Source organism: Canis lupus, chromosome 31 (genome assembly GCF_011100685.1).
Source record: "Canis lupus familiaris isolate Mischka breed German Shepherd chromosome 31, alternate assembly UU_Cfam_GSD_1.0, whole genome shotgun sequence".
Classification (NCBI taxonomy): Eukaryota; Metazoa; Chordata; class Mammalia; order Carnivora; family Canidae; genus Canis; species Canis lupus.
In genome coordinates this window covers 34,758,640-34,782,324 of record NC_049252.1, presented here as the reverse complement: position 1 = coordinate 34,782,324, position 23,685 = coordinate 34,758,640, and the positions used below count along the sequence as shown (strand labels likewise).

At 41.1% G+C, this 23,685-nt stretch overlaps 1 protein-coding gene across 3 annotated transcripts in view; it reads left to right on the top strand.

The window, feature by feature from the left end:
* DSCAM (DS cell adhesion molecule) overlaps positions 1–23,685 on the top strand; it is a 729,459-nt gene that overhangs the window by 496,028 nt on the left and 209,746 nt on the right. For all 3 annotated transcript variants that reach the window (XM_038581531.1, XM_038581532.1, XM_038581533.1), the window contains exon 11: positions 14,874–15,047. In XM_038581531.1, the coding sequence (XP_038437459.1) occupies positions 14,874–15,047 (174 nt within the window). The remainder of the gene's footprint in view (positions 1–14,873; positions 15,048–23,685) is intronic.

Here is a 23,685-nt window from a genome sequence, read left to right as displayed (position 1 = left end):
GGCCTGCCATGGTAAGAAACGGCCAGTGCTCTGGCCCATGGCCTCCTGTGGCGACCTTTGCTCCATGGCTGCCCATGGACAAGGCTACTTCTGACCTCCAGGGAAGCTTCGTCATGGAAACGTTCGAGGGCAAGTGTCAGAGACACACGCCTAGGTGTGTCAGGGGCAGAGAGAAATGGGGAGAAGTTTGCATTTCCTGGGAAGGCCCAGGAAAAGGTAATATTAGCAAAGCCTGAAAGAAGCAGGAGATGAGCTTTGTGCACATCAACAAGGAAATCACCAAAGGTCAAGGGGGCAACTGGTACCAAAGCCAGGGGCAGAAGTGTTTATGCCTGGAATGTTCTGGAAACACTGAGCAAGCCTCTAAATCTTAGGCAGAATGAAAGAAGATCCTAGAGAGGTTCCAGGAGGTCAGATTTCCCATCTATCGAGGTGGGGGTGAGTGGGGGTCAGTATAGTGGTGATGACGCTCTCCCCTTTCTTCCACTGCCATGCTGACCCCAGAGCTAGGAGGCTGTTGGAACAATCCAGGAGGGGTGGTGGGGTCCGTGCATTGGCTCTGTGTGTTGAACACAGACTATATGGAGGCAGGACTTGCAGCTGGAGCCTGTGAGGAGGCCCGAGCTGTGACATGGATTGGATTGGGGTGACAGCAGTGCAGGAGGGGCAGCAGTTCAGAACCCGCTAGGCTGATGGGCTGGCCGTGGGAATGAGCAAAGGGGAGGCATCTTTGAGAAGAGCTGGAGCACTCCCAGTGGGCTGTGGTCAGTGTGTGCCCCTCTTTCTGTAGACATAGCCCTCAAGTCCCAGAATAAGCAATGAGGAATCTTACAAGAAGACTCAAAAAACATTTTTTTATTAATGCTTTCTCCACTGTCGGAGCTCGTACCTTCCACCTTCTGGTCTACCGCCATTGGCCCAACTTTAGATTTGCTTCCGTTCTGTGACATTGACCCTGTGCCATCACTAGTCCTCAGCCACCAGTGAGGACTATTTTTTCCAGTGAGCACTATTCCACGCTCCGCTTTGTTCACAATGGCGTGTCTGCTCCTTTCTCACACATAAAGCCAGTTTGGCCGGTAGGAGACTGGTGGCTCACATTATTTTCCGGGAGGGAACAGAGGCTGCCCGACTTCCTGGTGGAGGGGACTGAATCACTTTACTGCATGTACCAAAGAGCTGACTTCGGAGTCTGGCCAATGTAGAAGTTGGTGCCTTGATGTTGCTCATTTGGGGTCAGTTTTCCCACAGCTGTGGTGTGCTATTCAATACGTAGATGCTAAGCATCTTTGTTTAAGAAAACAATTCTTAAATTACATCTGTAAATATTTGTTCTCTCCCCTGCCTTTCATTTTCTTCTGCAGGGTCCCCACTGTGGCATCATACGGCTCCCTTCATCTATCTGCTAGAGGGGCCATTTTCTCTGATTTTTTTTTTAGCCATTGACTCGAATTTGATATTTTAATGTTTATTCTCCACGCCTCTTACCCCAGCCAAGTCTGTTCTTCTTTGCACTCTCTCCAATTTTTCCTTCACGTTTGTGATTTGATGTTCCCTCCTCCTTCCTGCACTCCTGCTGGTTCATACTTCACTCTTGCTTGAGCTCTTGCTTCTGAACAAAACAAACGGCTGTTTTGTTCACAGCTTTCATCTAACTCCTGGCAACATTTTTCTGGTGCGATCTCATTACCTGACTTTCCCCCCACTACCCCCACCTTTCTCTATCATAGTATCTTTGCTAGATCCTGACTTCCTTTTGAGAACTCCCATTTGAGAAATACTCATATCCCCCAGAAAGAGATTGCTTTGTGCAAATATCTGGTTGCTCGTTTAATTCTGCCTCTCTGATTCTAAGAGCCACAGCAGGTGCAGGGAAGCTCCTGCCCCACCCAGACTGGGCACACTGTGGTCCCTGGTGCCCGGAGTGCCCCCTAGAGGTGCCCCCAACTCTGACAACGCATCCTTTGCTGATGCTTGCTCAGATTCACAGCCATGGCTCTCTGTCCCTGTCCTTTTTTTTTTTTTTTTTTTAAGATTTTATTTATTTATTCACGAGAAACAGGGAGGGAGGCAGAGACATAGGCAGCGGGAGAAACAGGCTCTCTGCAGGGAGCCCAATGTAGAACTTGATCCCGGGACCCCAGAATCACGACCTGGGCCAAAGGCAGACCTTCAACCCCTGAATACACCCGGGTGCCCCTGTCCTTGCCTTTCTGCACACAGCTCTGCTCGAGGTACACTTTTTTTGTTTTTTTGTGTTTTTTTTTTTGTTTGTTTTTTGGTTTTTTTTGGTTTTTTTTCTGAGGTACACTTTTGGTTGACCATTTACCTACTTTGTGGTTGAGATATTCCATCCCTCTTTCTCCTACTTGTGCTTGTATGATTTCCAGGAAGAGAGGAAATGCTTGTTTTATGCTGCCTTCTGTAAACCCTAAACCCTATTGTTTATATTCTAAGCTGTATTAAATTTGGGCTTTCTTTTAGAAAAATCAGTGAAGCGGGAATCTAGGAGAAGCGGTTAAGAACTCATCAGTTAAGAGACTCACCTGAGTTCAGACCCCTCCAGACACCACGCAGTCTGGCTGTGTCACTGCAAGAAAATTACTTAACCTGTGTGAACCACAGCTTCCTCGTTGTGTCTGGCAGATGAAATAAGGGGATTAATGCAATGATTTAGTAAGATGATTCATAGAAAGCATTTATGCTGCTGCCTGGCACATAGCAATTAGTCAATAACATCATCTGTCATCATCCTTAGCTCACATGGGTAGCCAGTTGTCCTAAAACCATATATTGAATAGCCCAACCTTTCCCCCACTAACATGAACTGCTTTGTAGCCTATGGGGGGAAAAAATGTCTCCACTGACATCTGTTTTTGATCCTCTCTTTTACTCTGTCCATTCTGGCATCAGGACCATGTGTCTTAGAGGGTTATCTCTTCCAAATACGTTTTGTCATCCAGTACAATGATACTCTCCTCATTTGCTTTCTAAAAATGTTCTGTGTTTCTCACATGAAGTTTTTTTTTTTTTTTTCTAGATGAATGTTAGGATAATCTTATCAAGTTCCAGGAAAAGTTATTCTGAAAACTTTGGGAGATTGTAGTAAATTTAAAGGTTTATGTGGAGAAGAAGGGCCTCATTGAAATATCTAGCCTTCCCAGCCAATATCATGGACACTAGTTATTTAAATCTTTTTTAAAATGTCCATTATAATGTAATTGCTTTCTCTCCGTGTGCCTCTGGCAGTGAGTCTTTGTAAGCTTCTGTCAAAAAGTGTCTTTGGTCCTTTTCAGTTTTCTGGGTGGCATCTGGGCCACCCGTGTCTCTTCTCCCAGGGAAGGAAAGGTTGCCCCTAATTTGGAAGATTTCCTATTTTCTTCCACTCTCTAGGGCACACGGAAGCCTGCAGTTGGGGTGGGGCCCTGCTTCACTTGCCCGTCACTCTCAGATTGCTTCTCTCCCCGCCTCTACCTGTGTCCTTTTCTCCCTCAGCAAAGGCACATTCACATGGGAGCGAAGCTTCCCCAGCAGCAGTTTTCCCTGGAGACTTCAGAGCATCCACCGCTGCTTGGTGCAAGGCAGTTTTGCTTGTGTTCAGTCATCGCCACTGTACCCAGAGAGCCATTCACAGGTGCCATCTGTCAGAGGGCCTGGCTGTCCCTCACCACCAAGGTCCCAGGAGTGTCCTCTTCTGCTTGATGTCAAACCCCTTGCCCTAACCCTCCTCTCTTGTTGTAGACTCTTTATAGAGGCCAACAGGGACTTGACTCTATGGTTAGAAATCCACAGAAATGCTGAGCAAAATAAGTCAATCGGAAAAAGACAATCATCACACAATCTCACTCATCTGTGGAATTTCAAGAAACAAAAGAGACGATCATAAGGGAAGGGAGGAAAAATAAAATAAGATGAAATCAGAGAGGGGGGGAAACCACAAGATACTTTTAACTCTAGGAAACAAACTGAGGGTTGCTGGAGGGGAGGGGTGGGTGGGGGATTGGGTAACTGGAGGATGGGCATTAAGGAAGGCACTTGACTAGGTGTTATATGAGACTGATAAATCACCTCTTAAACTAATAATATACTATATGATAACTAAATTTAAATAAAATAAGTTAATTTTTTAAATCCATAGAAATAAAAGCTGACACTTGGAACAGTTCTCTGGGTGTTGCCATTCACTCTGCTCAATTCCGGACTGAGAAACAAATGCTATGCTTAGTATTTGGTCAAACTGCTCAAGTGACCTCTCTGGAGCCCCCTCCTACTTCAGGGGCTTGTCCCTGGACGCCTCCCCTTGGTTCTGCTCACCCCTTCCCTCCCAAGGTCAAGGTGACATCCCAGGGCCATTCAGAGCCCCCCAAGGCCTATGTCTCAGGGTGACATGAAGAACATGCAGCATGGGACAAGTCCCTCAGGTGCTCCTGGGCTCACCACTTATCCTGCTCTTTGTGTGGGCAGAGTGCCCAGAGTCTCTAACCCCATGGGTTCAACCTCTCCTCTGCCTTTGGTTTGCTGGACCAACAGCAAACTTCCTATGTCTTTCCAGTAATATCTACTTCAAGCTTGTGGACTAGGCACAGCCAGGCCCAACTGCTAGCCAGAGTTCCTGTTCCTACTAGCCCATAAATATGTGACAAGAATCTGAAATTAATACAGGGAAAGAGCTCAAAGCATCTAAGAAGAAGACAGCCTCTCCCCAGGACATAGTGGTGAAAATAAACCCACAGCTTCAAGGCCTAATGTAGGGCTCCCTGTATGAGGAAAAAGCAGCCCCACTTATATGGTCCCCACATGGGGACAATGAGTCTCGCTGAGCATAGTGAGTTCTTGGAAAAGAATTGTGTGTAGAAGAGAGGGGTTCAGTACTCAACATACTGTTTTGTTTTCTTCCTTTGATGGTAGAGTAAAACTCACCAGGGATGAAAATCTTCTGCCTTCGTCTGTGCAAAAATGAGTAGAGCCTCAGGGCCCTGAGAGGTGCTCTAAGATATGTATTGCTCCCCACCCCAACCCACAGAAGCTGCAGTTTCCCTGAGACGTAGTAGCGTCACCAGGACAACAGGCCCCAGGCCCATCTTGCCTTCCCTTCCCTTCTTTCTCTCTGTTCCTTCCTCTGCCCTCTTCCTTGTTGCTCCTATCGATGGAGGCAGCCACACCAGGAGCAAGTGTCAGGGGAGCTCTTGCTCCAGGGAAGAGGTAGCTGAAGGCCTTGTGTGCTCGATGCAGCTGCAGAGGCTCCTGCCAGCCCACAATTCCAATGCAAAGCCATGGTGGCATCAGCATCATGCAGCCACTTAAACTCCAGGCAGGGTCACACATCCTGTCAGCAAGTGCTAACTCATTGTCAGTTCATGGTTCTATTTTTTTAATATGCACATGAGGGGCCAGGTGTTCCATCTTACTGATGGAATCCTTGCCAGTTAGGTATAGAGTTAAAGTCGTGCAGTTGGCATGCCAAGCTAGTGGGTCTCGTTAAGACCTGGGCAGGTACGAAGCTAGTCCACCTAAGTGAGGTGGTTTCTCCTAGAGAGCCGCCTTCAGTAGAGACATAAAGCGATGAAGGGAACGGGACTGCTGCACAGTGAGCACAATTATATGCAGATCTACAAAACAGGTAACCTTAATGCTGTCCCACTTCAGATGCTTTATCAAGAAATGATTTAATACCGGGAATTAGATTCATCCAAAATTTTGGGAAGTGTGGGATAAACCCAGCTACCTTTAAGGAACTCGAGAAATATGGGGATTGTGAGAAGCTGCTCCCATCTGTGGCTAGAGCTGCATCTGGCAGGTGAGCAGTGATAGGTTCTCCCGGAAGTAATGTTCGGTATCCACCTGTTCCCCAGCTTATTGCTTCTGAAGGAGGATGGTGGGTTTTTTTTCCTTCCCTGCACCTTCCAAACTGTATTCCAGTGTCTCTCACTGGTGAAACAGAAACCAGAGCCTGGTGACAATTCAGCAGGAAATGGTTTTTTTCTGGCTTCCAGTCCCTGTAATTTAGGGAAGTGATGAGAAGGGAACCAGGAGGCTGAGGATAGAAAGACAGTATCTGATATGGACATAGAGACAAGCATGTGGGCAAAATGTCACATGCCTACACTGTACAGCCCAAAAGCTTCTTTCTCTGGGCTTGGAAATAGCTCTCCAGCCAGAACCTTGGAGCAGTGCCTCTGGAGTTTGCCTCTGCCCACTTCTGGGGGCTTCTCCAGAACAAGACACCAGAACTCAGCACCCAGTCACTGAGCAGTGGTTCCTTTTGCAGCTGCTCACCCTGGAGCAGGTATGATGCTGCTGCTGTTGCTACTTCCCCTTCCCCCTCCCATCACCACATCTGTCTTCATAGCTACTCATTCCTGCAACCCACCAACTCTTCCCAGACAAGGAAAACCTCCTTGTGCAAGCAAAGCAAACTCATTCCTCCGGGAAACACCATCCTCTCCATAAGGATAAAAGAGATTATGTTTTTGATTCCCTGGTGTAGAGAGGGCTGTGCTCCTAGCCTTACAGACCAGGGAATGTAGAGAGATCTCCTTCCATCCATGGTTCAGTTTGACTTCAAATCAATGTTATTCGGCCCTTCTGGAGAGACTCTCTGCATGTGGTCTTTGACGAACTTCTTTGGTTCTTGTGTGGGTATTTATATTCACATTCATAGACCCTTGCCTTCTTTGGTGAACAACAATCTATAGAGCATGGAAATGCATTGTTCTTCGTTTCATATGAGATGAAATTAAGGGTGCAGAAAGAGTAAGCTACTTTCTCAGGGGCACTGTTTGTAAATTTCCAGTTCTTTTGACTCTTAGTCAAGTGCTCTTGTTACAGACCAGCAACAACTCAAGAGTGGAAGAAAAGGTGACTCAATCACCATCTTCACTGTTGTCTTCAAAGTGGGTTCCCTTGGTGACAAAGTGGGTTCTCTTCACCCTGTGCCCACTCCCTCAGTCCTTGGAAACACTGCTAAGCATATCTTTCCATAAATAAGTAAGGTCACACAGCATTAACACCCCCAGTAATTCAGTATGTGCCTTACATAATGCTTTAACATTTTCCTTTCGTGTAATAGAGCATTAAAATTGTCCCCACTTGACCCCAGCTATCCACAGAAAATTGACAGCTTTTTAATTAATGACTTCTGGCTGCTATAGTGTATCTTCTAGCTAATTATCCAGAGTGCTTGCCTCATGCCAACAAGATTACAGAATTTTGAAAATTGTATGCACTGTGTAAAATTTTGCTCTTTATAAAATAATGATAAACCTAAAGTGGATGACCAATAATTGTATCAAACTGTGACAAAGTCTACTTCCCTCAAATTAAACAAATACTAACCCTTGGACTGCTGTACTTATGGTAGATGAATTGGTTCACTATTATTCTGTTTAGTAAGTATGATCAGATTTATAAATTGTGTGACCCTTCAAGTGAGGTTCATTTCCTCATGAAAAAAACATTTAATGTTTTTCCAAATGCATTTATATTTTATTTCTGTCTTTGTTAAGACCTTTTAGTAATGAAGAGGCTTCTTTCAGTCTAGATAGGAATTAATAGATAATCCTTGTCCGCTATTTAATTTAGACATCTTAGCAACATAGTTAAATCCTATATTGTAATTCTTTGGTATAAATGTGTCAAATATAACAAGTATTTTTCTGTTGAAAATTCTTCAAGGAAAGGAAAACTAACGTTTTTTACATGAATGATCCTATAACCAGCTCATACTCTCTATCAGCATTTCATTAGATTTTTTAGGGTCTTGTACATAGTTTTACATAATTTACAAATCCCATTGCATCTTCAGATTTCCTGGTTTTCTGTCTTATGGATATATTCTTTAAATCCTACATTTGGCTGAATTTTTAGGCTGCATGTTTTGAACTAGATCTAGCTCTCTTCTTACAGTTAACTTTGGGAAAGGCATCAATAGCCATTACAGATTTTCAAAATGTGGACCAAATTTAAGCTCTTAAATAAACATTACGGGGTTTTTCTTTGATTCTAAGTTCTAATATATCCTTTTATACTGACCCTAAAGAAAATGTTATCCATAAGAAGGAATTTTACAATTTATAAAACCAAATTTTTAAAACATACAATCAACTTTTATTGGATAAAAAGCACATGATCATTTCAATAGATAATAAAAGATAGATGATAATATTTGACATCTAATTCTGATTTTAAAAAGAATAACAATACATTTATGTAAAATAGGAACATAGAAACACTTTTTAAGATCCAAAGTGCTTTGGCAAATAAAGAAGAAAAAGAAAGTCCAGTAGATACCTAGGCCAAGACTGTGGATGGACTGTTCACAAAAAAAAAAAAAAAAGAAGTACAAATTGCCAATACATTCATGAAAAGATGTTCAAAAACAAAGAAAAATATTAAAATAGTCAAAATGTGCAAATTAAAATGAGATATATACTTTATTGTTGAAGATCAAAAAGATCAATCATGTACATGCATGAGGAAAAAATGAACCTTCAGCCAGCACTGATGGAAATGAAACTGATGTATCTTTCAGTAAGTACCTTAGCCATGTATTTCAACCATAAACAAGCGAGTTTCCACTCCAGGTCCTTAACCCAAGAGATCACCTACCATTCTATTGGTGGATTGACTGATAAGTAGAAAGGGTCCTTGAAGGAGTTTCTGTATTATCTCCACTTCTACAGGTGAGAACACTGAGCAACCAAAAGGTTACCTTATTATCTAGTTTCTCAGTGTATTGATGATCTGTTGCTCTATAACGAATTACCCCCAAAATTAGTGGCTTGAAATAAAGCACATTTATTCTCTCCATATGTTCTGTGGATCTGGAATCTGTGTATGACTTAACTGAGTCCTCTGGTTCAAGGTCTCTCCCACCACTGCAATTAAAGTGTTGGTCAGGGAGGCAGTCATGTCAAAGTTCAACCTGGGAAGAGTCTCCCCCCAAGCCCACTCATGTGGTTGTTGAGCTGTGTGGCAGGATTCAGGTCCTCAAAGACTGTTGGTTAGAGGACACCCTTATTGGATTCTCTCCATAGGGTAGCTCACATTCCCCAAAGTGAGGCCACTAGCCTCAGAGAGAGAGAAGGATTGAAATAGAGGAAACAGTCTTTTGTGAGAATAGCTACACTCAGTATCTGCTCCACAGAAGGTGCTCAGTAATTGAACAATAAATCCTATTTATGTAAAAACATAGCATATTTTTATATGGGCTTACTAAATGCTAGGAAAGAAAAATTATGAGATTGGGGACATGAGGAAGTAAAAAGGGACATTTACTTTTTACTGTTTGAATTTTTGACCAAAAATTCTCAGATCCCTAATATGGGATTCTCGTGTTTTATACCATACTAGGTAAGCTGGCAGGTAGCTTTCATTAATTATTTTTTTTCAAAAGCAATCATTGGTTTACTGACATGTTCATAATTCATGAAATATTTGTTAAAATCTTCTGTGAATTTTATGTGAATTAATTTTAAAGGATACATCTTATACATGTTTCTAAGTTTACATTTTCTACATTTTGACAACTTCTCCATTCCCAAAGGGTGAATGGATTAAGATTGGTTTTGTTCATTTTGTCTCACTTCGGAAAATATTCAGTAGCTGATACTATAGAAAGCAACATGTTGGAATTATAAAAGAAAAATACTATTATGTCTTTAGAACTTCTCATCCCTAATTTTGAATTCTTTAAGAGCAATATAAATTTAAATTTTTTTCCACTTAAGTTATGTTTGTTATGATATTTCATACATCAGATATGTGATACAAAACTAATCCATATATATTATTTTTATAATGTTCCAAGTTCCAACTTTACAATTATCTTACAGCTGTGTGTTCCTTACACACCTTGAAACCACATGTCAGCTAGATAAAGGGTATGAGTCAAATCCTGCCCACAAGCAGTCTTTCTAAATAGATGTTATTGGAGCCCAATTACACTATTTTGTTTGTATATTTTCTGCAGCTACTCTTGTATTCTAGTGGCAGAGGTATGTAATTGTAGTAGTGTGGCCTATAAAGCCTAAAATATTTACTATTTGGCCCTTTCTGGAAAAAGATTTGCTCCTATTGTTTATATTGAGAATTTTTATCCATGAGCATGGTGTCATGCTTCATTGATTGGGTCTTCATTACTTTCCGTTCTCGAAAACAGTAGAGAGGTTCCTAAAGAAGTTAAAAATAGATCTACCCAATGATCAGCAATTACACCGCTGGATAATTGTACAGATGTACAAAGATACAAATGTATTGATCTGAAGGGTCACCTGCACCCCAATGTTTATAACAGCAATATCCACAAGACAAAGTATGAAAAGAGCCCAGATGTCCATCAATAGAAGAATTGATAAAGAAGATGTGGTATATATATATATTATACACAATGGAATGCTACTCAGCCATTAAAAAAATGGCTGAAATGGCATGAAATCCTGCCCTTTGCAACAATGTGGATGGAACTGGAGGGTATTATGTTGAGCAAAATAAGTCAATCAGAGAAAGACAATTATCAAATGGTTTCACTCATACGTGGAATATAAGAAACAGTGCAGAGGATCATAGGGGGAGAGAGGGAAAACTGAATGGGAAGTCATCAGAGAGGGAGAAAAACCATGAGAGACTCTTAGCCTAGGGAACAAACTGAGGGTTGCTGGAGGGGAGGTGGGTGGGGGGATGGGGTAACTGGGTGATGGGCATGAAGGGGGGCACGTGATGGGATGAGCACTGGGTATTATAGGCAACTGAGAAATTATTGAACACTACATCTGAAATGAATGATGTACTATATGTTGTCTATTTGAATTTAAATTAAAAATGTTGGCAATGGGATGCCTGGGTGGCTCAGCTGTTGAGCTGCCTTTGGCTCAGGGCATGATCCTGGATTCCCAGGATTTGAGTCCCACATCGGGCTCCTTGCATGGAGCCTGCTTCTCTCTTTGCCTGTGTCTCTGCCTCTCTCTGTGTGTCTCTCATAAATGAATAAATAAAATCCTTAAAAAAATATATTGTTGGCAAGAACATTTGTAATCCTTATGGGCCAGTTTTGTACATACCATTTCAAATGAATCTCTAAACACTTAATCTTTTATGCAAATGTATTATTTTTATTTCAGTTTCCAACTGCTTGTTACTAATATATGTATAAACAAAATTAATTCTGAATTGTGTATATTGATATATCCCATGACTTTGCTAAGCTCACTATGATTCTAGCAATTATTTGTAGGTTCGATTTCATTACAAGTTTTCTGTAGAAACCTTTTATCAGGCTAATTCATCTTCTTTCTAGTTTGCTATGAGATTTTATTATGATGTTGAATTCTGTAAAAAAAAAAATTTGTGTGTATTCAATTGGTGACGTTGTATTTCTTTTTGATCTGTTGATATAGTGAGTTTCATTGACTAATTTCTGAATTTAAACCAACCTTACATTCTTGGAGTAAATCTCATTTGGTTGATACATTATTGTGTGTATGTTGATATATCTGATTTGGTAATGGTTGGCTAAGGATATTTATGTCTGTGCTCATTAGGAATATTGGTCTGTAGTTCTCTCTTCTCATAAGGTTTTTGTCTGACTTTGGTACCAAGAGGATGCTTGCCTCATAAAGTCAGTTGTAAAGTGATTTTATATTTTCTGTAAGAGTTTGTGTAAAATTGGTTGTATTTCTTCTCTAAGTGTTAAGTAATATTTACTAGCAAAGCTGCCAGAGCTTTGGGTGTTATTTGTGGAAGGCTTAACTATAAGTTAAATTTATTTGTAGATATAGGACTATTAACTTTACCCACTTTTTATTGAGTGCTCTTTGATAGTTTGTGTCTTTCAAGAAATGTATCTGTTTAATTTATCAAATTCACCGGCACAAAGTTATTTCTGATATGCTGCTATCATCCTTTTAATTCAAGTAGGTGCTGTAGTGATGGCCTCTTTCATTATGGTTATTTGTAACTTGTGTCTTTTCTTCATCAGTTGTCCAGCTGGAAGCTCACTAATTATATTGTTTTTATTTTTTCAAAGAACTGACTTTTGGTTTTATTGATTTTTCTCTATTGTTTTTCTGTTTTGTATTTCGCCAATTTCAATTTTCCTCTTTATTATTTTCTTCCTCCTCCTCACTTTGGGTTTTCCTTGTCCTTCTCGGAATAACGTAAGGTGGATGCTTAGATAGTTGATTTGTGATCTCCTTCCTTTTCTAATACAATAATTTAATACTACCATCTTCCATCTAAGTATTGCTTTTAGCTACATACCGCAAATTTTGTTATGGTATTTTTATAATTTTTCAACTCAAAATATATGTATTTTTCTAATTACTTGGTAATTTCTTCTTTGACTCATGAGTTATTTACAAACGTGTTGTTTGATTTTCAAATATTTGGGTTTTTTCCAGATATATTTGTTATTGGTTTCAATTTTAGTTTTGCTATGAAAGTAGAACCTAACATGTTTTATTTTTATCTCATAACATCTACTGAGATTTGTATTATGACTAACAATATCATCTATTTTGATAAGTGTCAAATGTCCCCTCAAAACCAGTATGTAGGATCCCTGGGTGGCGCAGCGGTTTGGCGCCTGCCTTTGGCCCAGGGCGCGATCCTGGAGACCTGGGATCGAGTCCCACGTCGGGCTCCCGGTGCATGGAGACTGCTTCTCCCTCTGCCTGTGTCTCTGCCTCTCTCTCTCTGTGTGACTATCATAAATAAATAAAAAATTTTTTTAAATTATAAAAAAAAAAAACCCAGTATGTATTATGCTGTTGTGGGATGCAGAGTTCTGTAAATGTCGGTTAAGTCAAATCGATAAATAGTGGTATTCAAGTCCTCTGTATTTCAAGTTTTCTTCTTTTGCTCCTTTCTTCTCTTTTTGAAACTATAATTCTCAATGTTAGAGCATTTGATATACTTTTAGAACTGCAGGACAATCCATTTTGTATTTTTCACCCTTTTGCACTTTTTCTTGAACTTTGGATGTTTTCCATCCACCTAGCTTCAAATTCATTATTTTTTCCCAATTAGCTTGTTTAAGCATTTCTTCACATCTAATATTGTGGGGTTTTTTTTTTGTTTTTATCACTCTGCCTCTTTTATAGTTTTAGGATTCTTTCTGAACCCTCACCTGTTTATGGATGTTAATCATAATTATTATATTATAAAGTCCCTGTCTGAGAGCTCCATGCCAAAGTTCTGTTGATACTTTTTTCTCTGGTTCTTCTTTCTTGCTTTTTTGTGTGTCTCTTAATATTTTATTGAATTCTGGCACTGGTGCATAAAAGAAAAGTAGAGATTGTGGCAGGTTATGTTTATTTCCAGTTCTTCACTTCTTGTCTGTTTTATGCCAAAGATGGAATTTTTTATGTACTCCACATCTCCTTGCAGGGCTTTTAACTCTTTGCAAGAGTTGAGTTGACCTAGTCACCAGTGACTTCAATTTTCTGTGTTCTTCAAAGAATGATTTTGTAGATTAACAGGCTCTCTTCTTTGTTGTTAGAATGGATGTGACATTCTTTTGTGTCTTTCTCTATACTTAGCAGTAGTGGAACTCTTTCTTTTTTTTTAATTCAAGTTTTCATATGTCCTCTGTAGCAGTTCTGTTTTGATAGAAACCACCTGTCATAGGGATTCTACTTGTCCTTATTTAGTGAAAAAAATGTCCCCTTGATACATTATAAATTCCCCTGACTCTTTGTTGGGGCTGGGATTCCTTGTGTAGAAATGAGGGAAGGGAAATCACAGCCATAGTCTCTGCCACTGTGAACTGAGACATACCAATAGGTAAGTGGTCAGTTTGGTGTAGAGACAGCAGGAGGAAGTGTCTCCTTCTCCTGTCCCCAGATGTGAAGTCTGAAGTTTCCTGCATGAGGAATATGGTGATAAGGCACGTGCTTAGCTTCCATGCAGGATCTGGGGCCATGGAGACCAACAGGCCATTTCTAGAGTACATGCCTGGCTCATGTTATGGGTTTTCTCCAGGAAGATAGAATTGGTCCTCAGCCCTGCACCCTCTCCCCAAATCCTCACACTCAGGTCACAAAATAGAGAGGTTCTGTGAGCTCTTCAAGGCTTGGATCATGTCCTCCTAGTACCACCCAATGCCCCTCACACAGGGGCAAGCAACATAATAAGTAAATTGAAACCATCATCTTCCCTGAACTCTTCCCAGACCATAGTCCTACTTTTCATTATTTCTAAAAGATTTAGTTTCATAAGAATCTCCCCTATGAGTCATGTCACATCTATGACCACAGAATTATCACCTTGAGTGCAATACTCAGAGGAAAGTGATGTTTTAAATCTGTGCTATCTTAGTGGCCTGACCTGACTTATTTATTTAAATAACTCTAAATGATACTTAACATGCATATGTTTCTAGACTGAAATATATGACTGTGCTTAGAAGAGAAACCTTCAATACTTATTTCTCCTGTAGACTCAGGTGTGTGCAGCAAGTGAAGTCTTCAAATGCCGTGTCCCTGGAGTACTCCTTGTTTACATTCATATTAATTCCCTGGGGACACAAGGCTTCTATTTAGTCTCAGGAGAGACATCTACTTCTGTGCTCATTCCACAGCGATGCCTTTGAATAATTTATCAGCTACTTAACACTCATCACACTTGGCTTTTTATGTAGAAACTACCTGTAAGGTCTCTTACACTTTCTCTCAGGTTTGAAATAGTACATTTGAAGTAAATGTATTTCTCTGTAAACAGGAATTTCCACATTGGAAAAAAAATTGGTGGATCTCATGATTGCCCTCTGTTTGCTAAATACCTCTCCTTTCTCTTTACTAGTCTGGTGAACTTGAGCTCACCGTCTCCCCATATTTGCTCACATTGCATAATTCTCCCTCCTTTCTATTGTACTCCAGGTGCTGGGGTTCCCCAGTTCCAACCAATTGCCCTCAATGGCCGAATTCAGGTCCTGAGCAACGGGTCCTTGTTGATCAAGCATGTCGTGGAGGAAGACAGCGGCTACTACCTGTGCAAGGTCAGCAACGATGTGGGCGCGGACGTCAGCAAGTCCATGTACCTCACGGTGAAAAGTAAGGAAGAAGAATGCTTTGTTTTACCTAAATAGGTCTTTTTGTGGTTAAATTTGCAATTGTCTCCATACACACTTGTTTAAAAACAAAACAAAACATTGGTTCGCTATAGCTGAGGTTTGAGGTTTTGCTCTCCCAGGAACACAGCTGAAGGCGAGGGCAAAAATCCAGCCAGTTGCAATAGCCTGACCTTGTGTCCCAGTATCTGGGGCCACGTGCTCCTCCTCTTTTGGGTCCTATGGTCAGGTACAGGCTCTGGGCAACCTAGCAGGTGAGTGGGCCTCTGCCTTTAGCACCCGCATTCCTACTCTGTTTTTATTGTGGAAAAGCCTAACATGTGTTCTAAAATGTGCTCTTTCCCAAGGTCTGTTTCCATGCATTTTATTATTTGCAAGCTGGCTTGTCCGTAGGTTTCCTTTTAAAGATCCTTATGAAATCAAGCAACCGGAAACCTTATTACCAAAGAAACATAACTACAATAAAACAGAAACACGTAACTCTATACCTAGGGTCCATATTACTGACCCATTTTGTAGGAGAGGGCAACATATAATGAAATTATTTTTATACTTTGGGAACTGAACCACCAAAGAAGGGACATAGAGTGGGCCAACTTTTACTGGGTACTGCTTTTTAGCAAATGGGTGTGCATCTAGTTTTCAGCGAATGACTTGTCTTTGTCCATGTACATAATTTTGTTGGAAAAATTGTAATTTCTTACTGACAAGGCTTTGATCAACCTTTCTCTTTTTTATTTTAATTGTATTATTGATAGGCTGGAAAGGACCTCTACCATTTCACTTTTTAGGGGTATTGAATTTAAAAGTGAAACTCAGTGGTGTGTATAGGTGTGTGTGTGAGAAAGAGAGAGAGAGAGAGATTTAAGCTGGCTGCACAAAGATTAGTATCTATTCTATTTTACTAAGGATTTATTCTAGTTAATCCATTATTTCCAACATAACAATGAAAACATCAAGCTGTTTATCTGCTATACTTTTACATCATGAAAAAAATCACAGTTCTGGTATAGGGTTGCTTTAAAATATGTTTCGTAGATATCCAGCTCATAAATTTGACTTCTAAATTTTATAGTCTGGAGGAACTGATTTGCAAGAATCTAAAGACAAATTATCATATCATATTATTTAAGTCCAAAGTTGAAATAGTAATTTAAAAAATAACAAATTAATGAAATATTAAGGGAAATCAAGAGGTGAGAGCCAATGGTAACCAATATTGATCCATCTTTCCCACAGTAAATCTATTTTTTAATTTGATTATATTTAATCCATTTATTTGATTTATAAATTTGATTATATTTTTGTAACTTTGATGTATTTTTAAATTATAAAAATCCTTCCATTCCATAAGTACCTAGGTGTGCTCTAATAGATTCAAGACCCTATAAAGGATGTAAAAACATCATCCATGGGCTTTACCCTCATGAATGAAAGAGCTTAGGTTTTAGAAGAGGAGATAACAAGGAAGAATATAGAGCTTACTAATATTAATGCAAAATGGAAAATAATATAATATGTGCCATAGATGTGCCTTTCAGAGGAAGATAGAACTGTCATTTTGAAGGGATTAAGGAGAGCTTCATGGGAAAAAAATCCTTTACAAGTGGGTGGAATTTTAAAAAATGCAGAAGCTGACTTTCCCTATATTTCCTCTCCCCACACTCTTAGTGCTACTAGTAGAGCATGGAGGGGGACCACAAAGATGTCTCTCTGCCCTTAGTGAACTTCCTTTCTTGTGGGATGATCAGGAATGATTGTGTACAACTCCTATCTAGTAGAATCCACTAGAAAAAAGTACAGAACACTAAGGTGCACAGACAAATGTGTGATTTATGTTCGTGTATAGGATCAGAGACTGAAGAGTGAAAACATAGTCCTAGAGGATACAGTGGATTTCAATAGGTACAGTCTCTGAGGGTAAATACAGGAGCATGAGGGAGAGGGAACAGAGAGCAGATAGAAGAAACCAAAATTCCAAGGCAGGGCACGTGGGTGTGCAATCAGTGAAGCATCTGACTCTCTCAGCTTAGGTCTTGATCTCAGGGTCATGAGTTCAAGCCCCGTATTGGGCTCCATGCTGTGCATGGACCATACTTAAAATAGCTACCTACCTACATACATAAAAATAAAACTCCCAAGGCTGTTTACCTGTTGGTAATTTTGTCTGAATGTTGTACCTCATACATGGAGGAGGAAGTTAGATAGGGAAATGGTTAAAGTGAGCACACATCAAAGGGAAATGGTTTTTAGAGTTGGCCAATTTTAGATTCCCTCAAACCATACCATCTATTAGCAGAGACGGGCATTTATAGAAGAGTCAATTTTACCAATTTTTAATAACCCTTGGTGCTTTTACAATTAGTTCAGCGTCAAATCCCTGGTATTTTTTAGCCCTTTATAATCATAATATTTAAATTCTGGGGGGGGGAAAAAAAGATTTGAGACAGAGATATAGAAGCACAAAGACAGGAGATATATGGTAAATAGGTCTATCTCTCAAATGATAGCATTCAAACAACAGCAGTAAACAGGGGAATGACTTTGCTTTTTTGCCTGTATTTGTTTGACCAGACCATTAAATGGGTTAAAGTGGATGAATGGAGGCAGCACAAATAGTAATGGGAGATCCTCCTGCTTGGTGTACAGCTATTTTACTAAGAAAATAGGAAGGAAGTTGAAGCATAGAGCATACCCGGATGATTTAATGCCCCTCTGAATGGGAACAAGATTATACCTGGTACCACAGCAAGGCAGGTTCTGGGCTCTTCTCATCTGACAGTAACCAGACTTTCATCAGGCACTTTCTTTAGTGTTTTATTGTTAACGTCTGTAGATGAGAGAAGGGGCACACTAAAACGCAGACACACATCCACATGCTCATGTCAATTTACAGTGTGTACACACCAAACCCAGATGCCTTTCAGGTAGAAGAAGTGGAAGAAACCATCATCCCATTATCTTGTATTTTAATCAATCTCTCTCTCTCTCTCTCTCTCTCTTCCTTTTTTTTTTTTTTTGAGAGAGAGAGAATGAGTGATGGCAGAGGGAGAGGGAGAGAGAGAATCTTAAGTAGGGTCCACACCCAGCATGGAGCCTGATGCAGGGGCTGGATCCCACAACCCTGAAATCATGACCTGAGCCAAAATCAAGAGTTAGATGCTTAACCAATGAGCCACGCAGGCACCCTTTATTTTAATCTCTTAATAAGGCCCTAAATATGGCATATACCCACACTCATGAACACACACACACACACACACACACACACACAGAATTCTATATAAACATGGAAAAATCATCCCAAATGAACTAAAACTATCTATTCCAAGGGACACCACTGGCCAACCCCCGGGAAAACCATTGCATGGGATCACTAAAGAAAAAACAAAGTTTCCTCCCCCTTTCCCCAAACAGTTGATTACAATCTTTCAGACACTAAAGAATTTCTCAGTATTGTTGGAATTTATTACATAAAACTGGTAGCAAGTCTACTTTGAGGTGGTAATCACTATTTTGACTACCCTCACGCAGTAGCCCCTAACTGAAAACCCCATTGGGGAAAAGCAGGGAACCCTAAGTTCTGGGTCAAAATTAGTAAATTCATCAAAGCCTATGTGAGATGGACATGAGGGTAGAGAATGAAGCACAGTATAATCAACAGGGAGCCCAGGGTTTGGTGAAAAGACTCCTGGGGTTGCACCCCACAGCAGCCTGGTTCTTCTGGTTTTCCACTTCTCATTAGCGATCTGGGACAAAATGCTTTACTTCTCTGAACCTGCAAAATAGGAAGAATCACACCTTCCTCGGGGGAAGAAAATTAAATGGGACAAAATCTGTGAAGATTCACCATAAAACGGAAAGCACTCCGTGTATGTGTCTATTCCAGTACATACAAATAATAGGTGATCCCGTTGTTTGGAGAGAAAAAGAAATCAAAGGTGCTGATGGTGGTGCGTGCTGGAGTATTTCCAAAAAATCACTCTGAAGGAGAAAATTAAAAGTTTGTAGGGTCATAAGAAAGAAGAGGAAACATGACTTCCAAGATCCAGGGGGAAGAAGCTTCACTGTCCATGTGATATTGATCCATGGGAGTGGCGCCTTCAGAAACTCAGACAGCCAGCATCTTTTTCCTAACTCCACTTGTTTACAAATCAATGATAGATAGATAGATAGATAGATAGATAGATAGATAGATAGATAGATAGATAGATATTTCAAACTGAAAGAAAAATATTTTGATAGAAAGGAAATTTCATGGCTTTAAATAAAAATATGATAATTCTCTCATTTCTGTAAATCATACAAAAGAAGTGGGCAGCAAATATTTCTGAATTTAATAGGAGAGAACTTTGCCCGATTAAGTGATGTCAGGAAATGGATGCAGGTTCTCAGGTGAGGGATCTGGATTCCCAGGATGGCTGGTGCTGGGTTTTATACACATTTTAATTACCTGAACTCTCTCAACTGGGCATGCTGTCGGGGGCTCACTGGAGATGCGGGGAACCATCTATTGTGGGCTGAGCCTCTTGCAATAGTAGAGTGATTGGACAGCGAAGCCTCCCAACACACACACACACACACACACACACACACACACACACATCTTCAAAATCAGATGTGAGGAGTCTGTGGGCAGAGATGAGGCAATCAAGTTGGGACGAGTGATCAGGGGCAGCAATCAGTGGGATAGGAAAATAACTAGAGCAAATCCTTTCGATTTTGTTGGTCTTGCTGCTTCTGATTCTTCATATGATAGAATATTCCTCAGCCATCAGAAAGGATGAATACCTACCATTTACATCGACATGGATGGAATTGGAGAGTGTTATGCTAAGTGAAATAAATCAATCAGAGAAAGACAATTAGCATATGATTTCACTCATATGTGAATATCATCTCAATTATAGTTTAGCTTTTACCAAAACTCATCCCTGGCATAGAGACTCAAAACCTCAGAGGTTGTTAAAGACTTTGGCAGAAAAGACAGAGACCAAGCTCTATTTTTTATCTTATTTGGCCTCTGGGACAACACTGCAGCCCCCCACCCCAGGGCCACCAGGGGCTACAGAGACTCTTCCCTCCATACCCAGACCATGAGGGTTCTGGGGCATCTGGTCATTGTGATAAGAAAAGAGCTCCCCCAAACTGCTAGGTCTCTCAAACGATGAGCTGTCATCCCTAATGTTTCTCCTAGGTGCCAAAATTACACCCTCCCCTCACAGCCTTCTGCCTCCAGGCCTGTGTGCTCCCAGGAACACTGAATTCCAAATGGATCTGAGGCCCCAGTGCATAGGCAGCTCCTCTCCTGTCACTGCATACAGTATGAAAAGAGCATCCCTTATCAAACAGGAGTAGGAATGTCCCTGGAGAGGTGGTACTTTCAGAATCCAGTGAACACCCCTGCCTCCCAGAACCACCCCACAGGCTCCAGTGGGGCCGTGGTCTCCGGGCCTCCCTCTGTCAGGCTCATCCTGGGCAGGTCCCTGGGTGCCAGCCCCACCTCTCTTTGCGGCCAGGATTCAGGCACACAGGCCTTGTCAGCTTTGGTCAGGTCCCAGGACCTTGGCCATTTCTGGACAGACATTGGTGATGGGATGGAACCTCAGGCCACTCGAGTCTTGCCATTTCCAGGGAGAATATATTGGAGATGGCATCAGTTAATCTACCACCACCTTTGAGAATCTACCCCTAGATATTCAATTCAACCTTCAGGACTTCCTGCCTTCATACTCTGCTCCTGAGACCCACAAACCTTTACTCCACACCTAGTTATCTCAATAAAAATCTCCTCTAGTCCTGGTGGCTGTTCTGTGAGACACCTAGAAGGAAGGAGCACAGACCCATGCTGCTGCTCCATGAAGCTTTGATGGCCTTAATCAGACCCACAGAGGCTTTTTGGTCTCCTCATGGTCCCTCTTACAGGATACCCTTTCCTCTAAGAACAAGATGAAGGCTGGTTTTGCTCTTACAGAGAGGGGGAAAGAGAGTTGTTGTTTTTTTTTTTTTAAGATTTTATCTATTCATAGAGACACAGAGAGAGAATGAGACGCAGAGACACAGGCAGAGGGAGAAGTAGGCTCCACGCAGGGAGCCCGACGTGGGACTCGATCCCGGGTCTCCAGGATCACGCCCTGGGCTGCAGGCGGCTCTAAACCGCTGTGCCACCAGGGGCTGCCTGGAAAGAGAGTTTGAATATGAGCATTACTAAATTTAAATTGTTTTATTTCCTAAACTACCAAGATAATGGAGTGAGTCTTACACCGATGCTATTTTACCCGATATTTTAATTCAGGAGCTTCTGGATCAAGCTTTGACTCATGGGCTCCTGTGGGCTGTGGTTATCCCATGAGGGTTCTTGATATCATGTGCAAAAATATTTTTTTTCTGAGAGAAAATACTGGCCTTCATATATCCTCGAAGGGTTCTATGATGGAAAGAAGGCCAAGAACTACTGTTCTGGAAAATCATACCCTGGATGTCCTTATTGTGTTTTCCTTGTAACCCACCTGCCCCCACCCATCAGAGCACTGGACTGGAAGAAATCAGGCACAAAATGAGAGGATACAAGGGGATAAGGAGTGGTAAATAACCATAAATCAGGCAGCAGACTGGACTCTGTTGAAGACTAGGTTTTGATATTGCACTACCTTCCCTTCATGATCGCACTCTTACTACAGTCCTATGCCACATGTGACATAAATGAGTGAAAATGATGTAACTCAGGTTGTAGTCAGGCTTCAGACTCACGATGTCTGGGCTCTATCCCCTCCCAGCTGTGTTACCCAGAGCAAGCAACTTATCCTCTCACCAGGCCTCTGTAGACTAGAGACAGTGAAAATACCTCTCTCATGGGGTTGCTGTTAGGCTAACATGAGCCATCACTCCTGACATCCAGTTGATGCAGAGCAATGGTGGCCCCTGTTGTAGTTGATGTCAGTACTGTTGTTACAATCATCATCATTTCTGAGTTACAGTCTATGACTAACCCCAAACAAGACAAATTAGTGTCGGTGATAGAATATGAGGTGTCCCTGACTCAAAAACACCCAGTTGACACATTTTCATGGCTTTAGCATATACCAGCCTCCACTCCAATTTATTCTAACACATATGTACACACTTATATCCCCCACTCTTCACCTCTGGAGTCCAACTGTCAAACATATCTACAGTTTTCATGGGAATGTCTGGGTGCAAAAGCAGAGGATGGGAAGAATCATGGGAATGTAAAAATGGAAACACGGTGTGGGGGGCAACTGTTAGCCATTGGAGGACCCCCATGGCTATAATGCTGATGGTGGATGGTGGCTCCTTCCAGGTAGAGCATCTTGTATTCCACATAAACATTTACATTTTACTTCTTAAATGAACCTGAAAAAAATAATAAATAAACCTGAAGTTATATGAGCTGAAGATTCTTTGAGGTTAATAAGGAATTTGTAAAATGGGAAGATGAATTGAGCAGCTGTAATTTGTTGGCAACTCCGGTTTCAATCTCCTTCATCTCTTTTTTTTTTTTTTATTTAAGTCTTTTTTTTTTTATTATTGGAGTTCCATTTGCCAACATATAGCATAACACCCAGTGCTCATCCCATCAAGTGCCCCCCCCCAGTGCCCGTCACCTACTCACCCCCACCCCTGCCCACCTCCCTTTCTACCACCCCTTGTTCGTTTCCCAAAGTTAGGAGTCTCTCACGTTCTGTCTCCCTTTCTGATATTTCCCATTCATTTTTTCTCCTTTCCCCTTTATTCCCTTTCACTATTTTTTATATTCCCCAAATGAATGAGACCATATAATGTTTGTCCTTCTCCAATTGACTTATTTCACTCAGCATAATACCCTCTAGTTCCATCCACGGTGAATGGATAAAGAAGATATGGTATATGTATACAATGGAATATTACTCAGCCATTAGAATCTCCTTCATCCCTTACAGAGATTCATAAAGCATGATGCTTTAGGCTGGGGGTAGTACAGGTCTGTGAGAGGAAGGGCGTTTGAGAGTCAATGACAATGTGCAGGCCTGGAGAATGTCTGGTGTCCCAGAGCAGGGAGTGACTGGTGGAGGAAGGATGACAGATTCAAACAGCGTTTTTAAAAAATGTTCCTTTACACCAGTGAGAACGGCTAAAATTAACAAGGCAATAAACAACAAATGTTGGTGAGGATGTGGAGAAAGAAGAACCCTCATGCACTGTTGGTGAGAATGCAAGCTGGTGCGGCTACTCTGGAAAACAGTATGGAGGTTCTTCAAGAAGTTAAAAATAGAGCTACCCTATGACCCAGCAATTGCGCTACTATTTACCCCAAAGATACAGATGTAGTGAAAGGAAGGGGCACCTGCACCCTGATGTTCATTGCAGGAATGTCCACAATAGCCAAACTGTGGAAAGAGCGGAGATGTACTTTGACAGATGAATGGATGAAGAAGATGTGGTCTATGTATACCATGGGATATTACTCAGCCATCAGAAAGGGTGAATACCCACCATTTGCATTGACATGGATGGAGCGGGAGGCTATTGAGTTTGAAATAAGTTTTGAATGAGTTTTAAAATAATTCAAAGAAAGACAATTATCATATGGTTTCACTCATATGTGGAATATAAGAAATAGT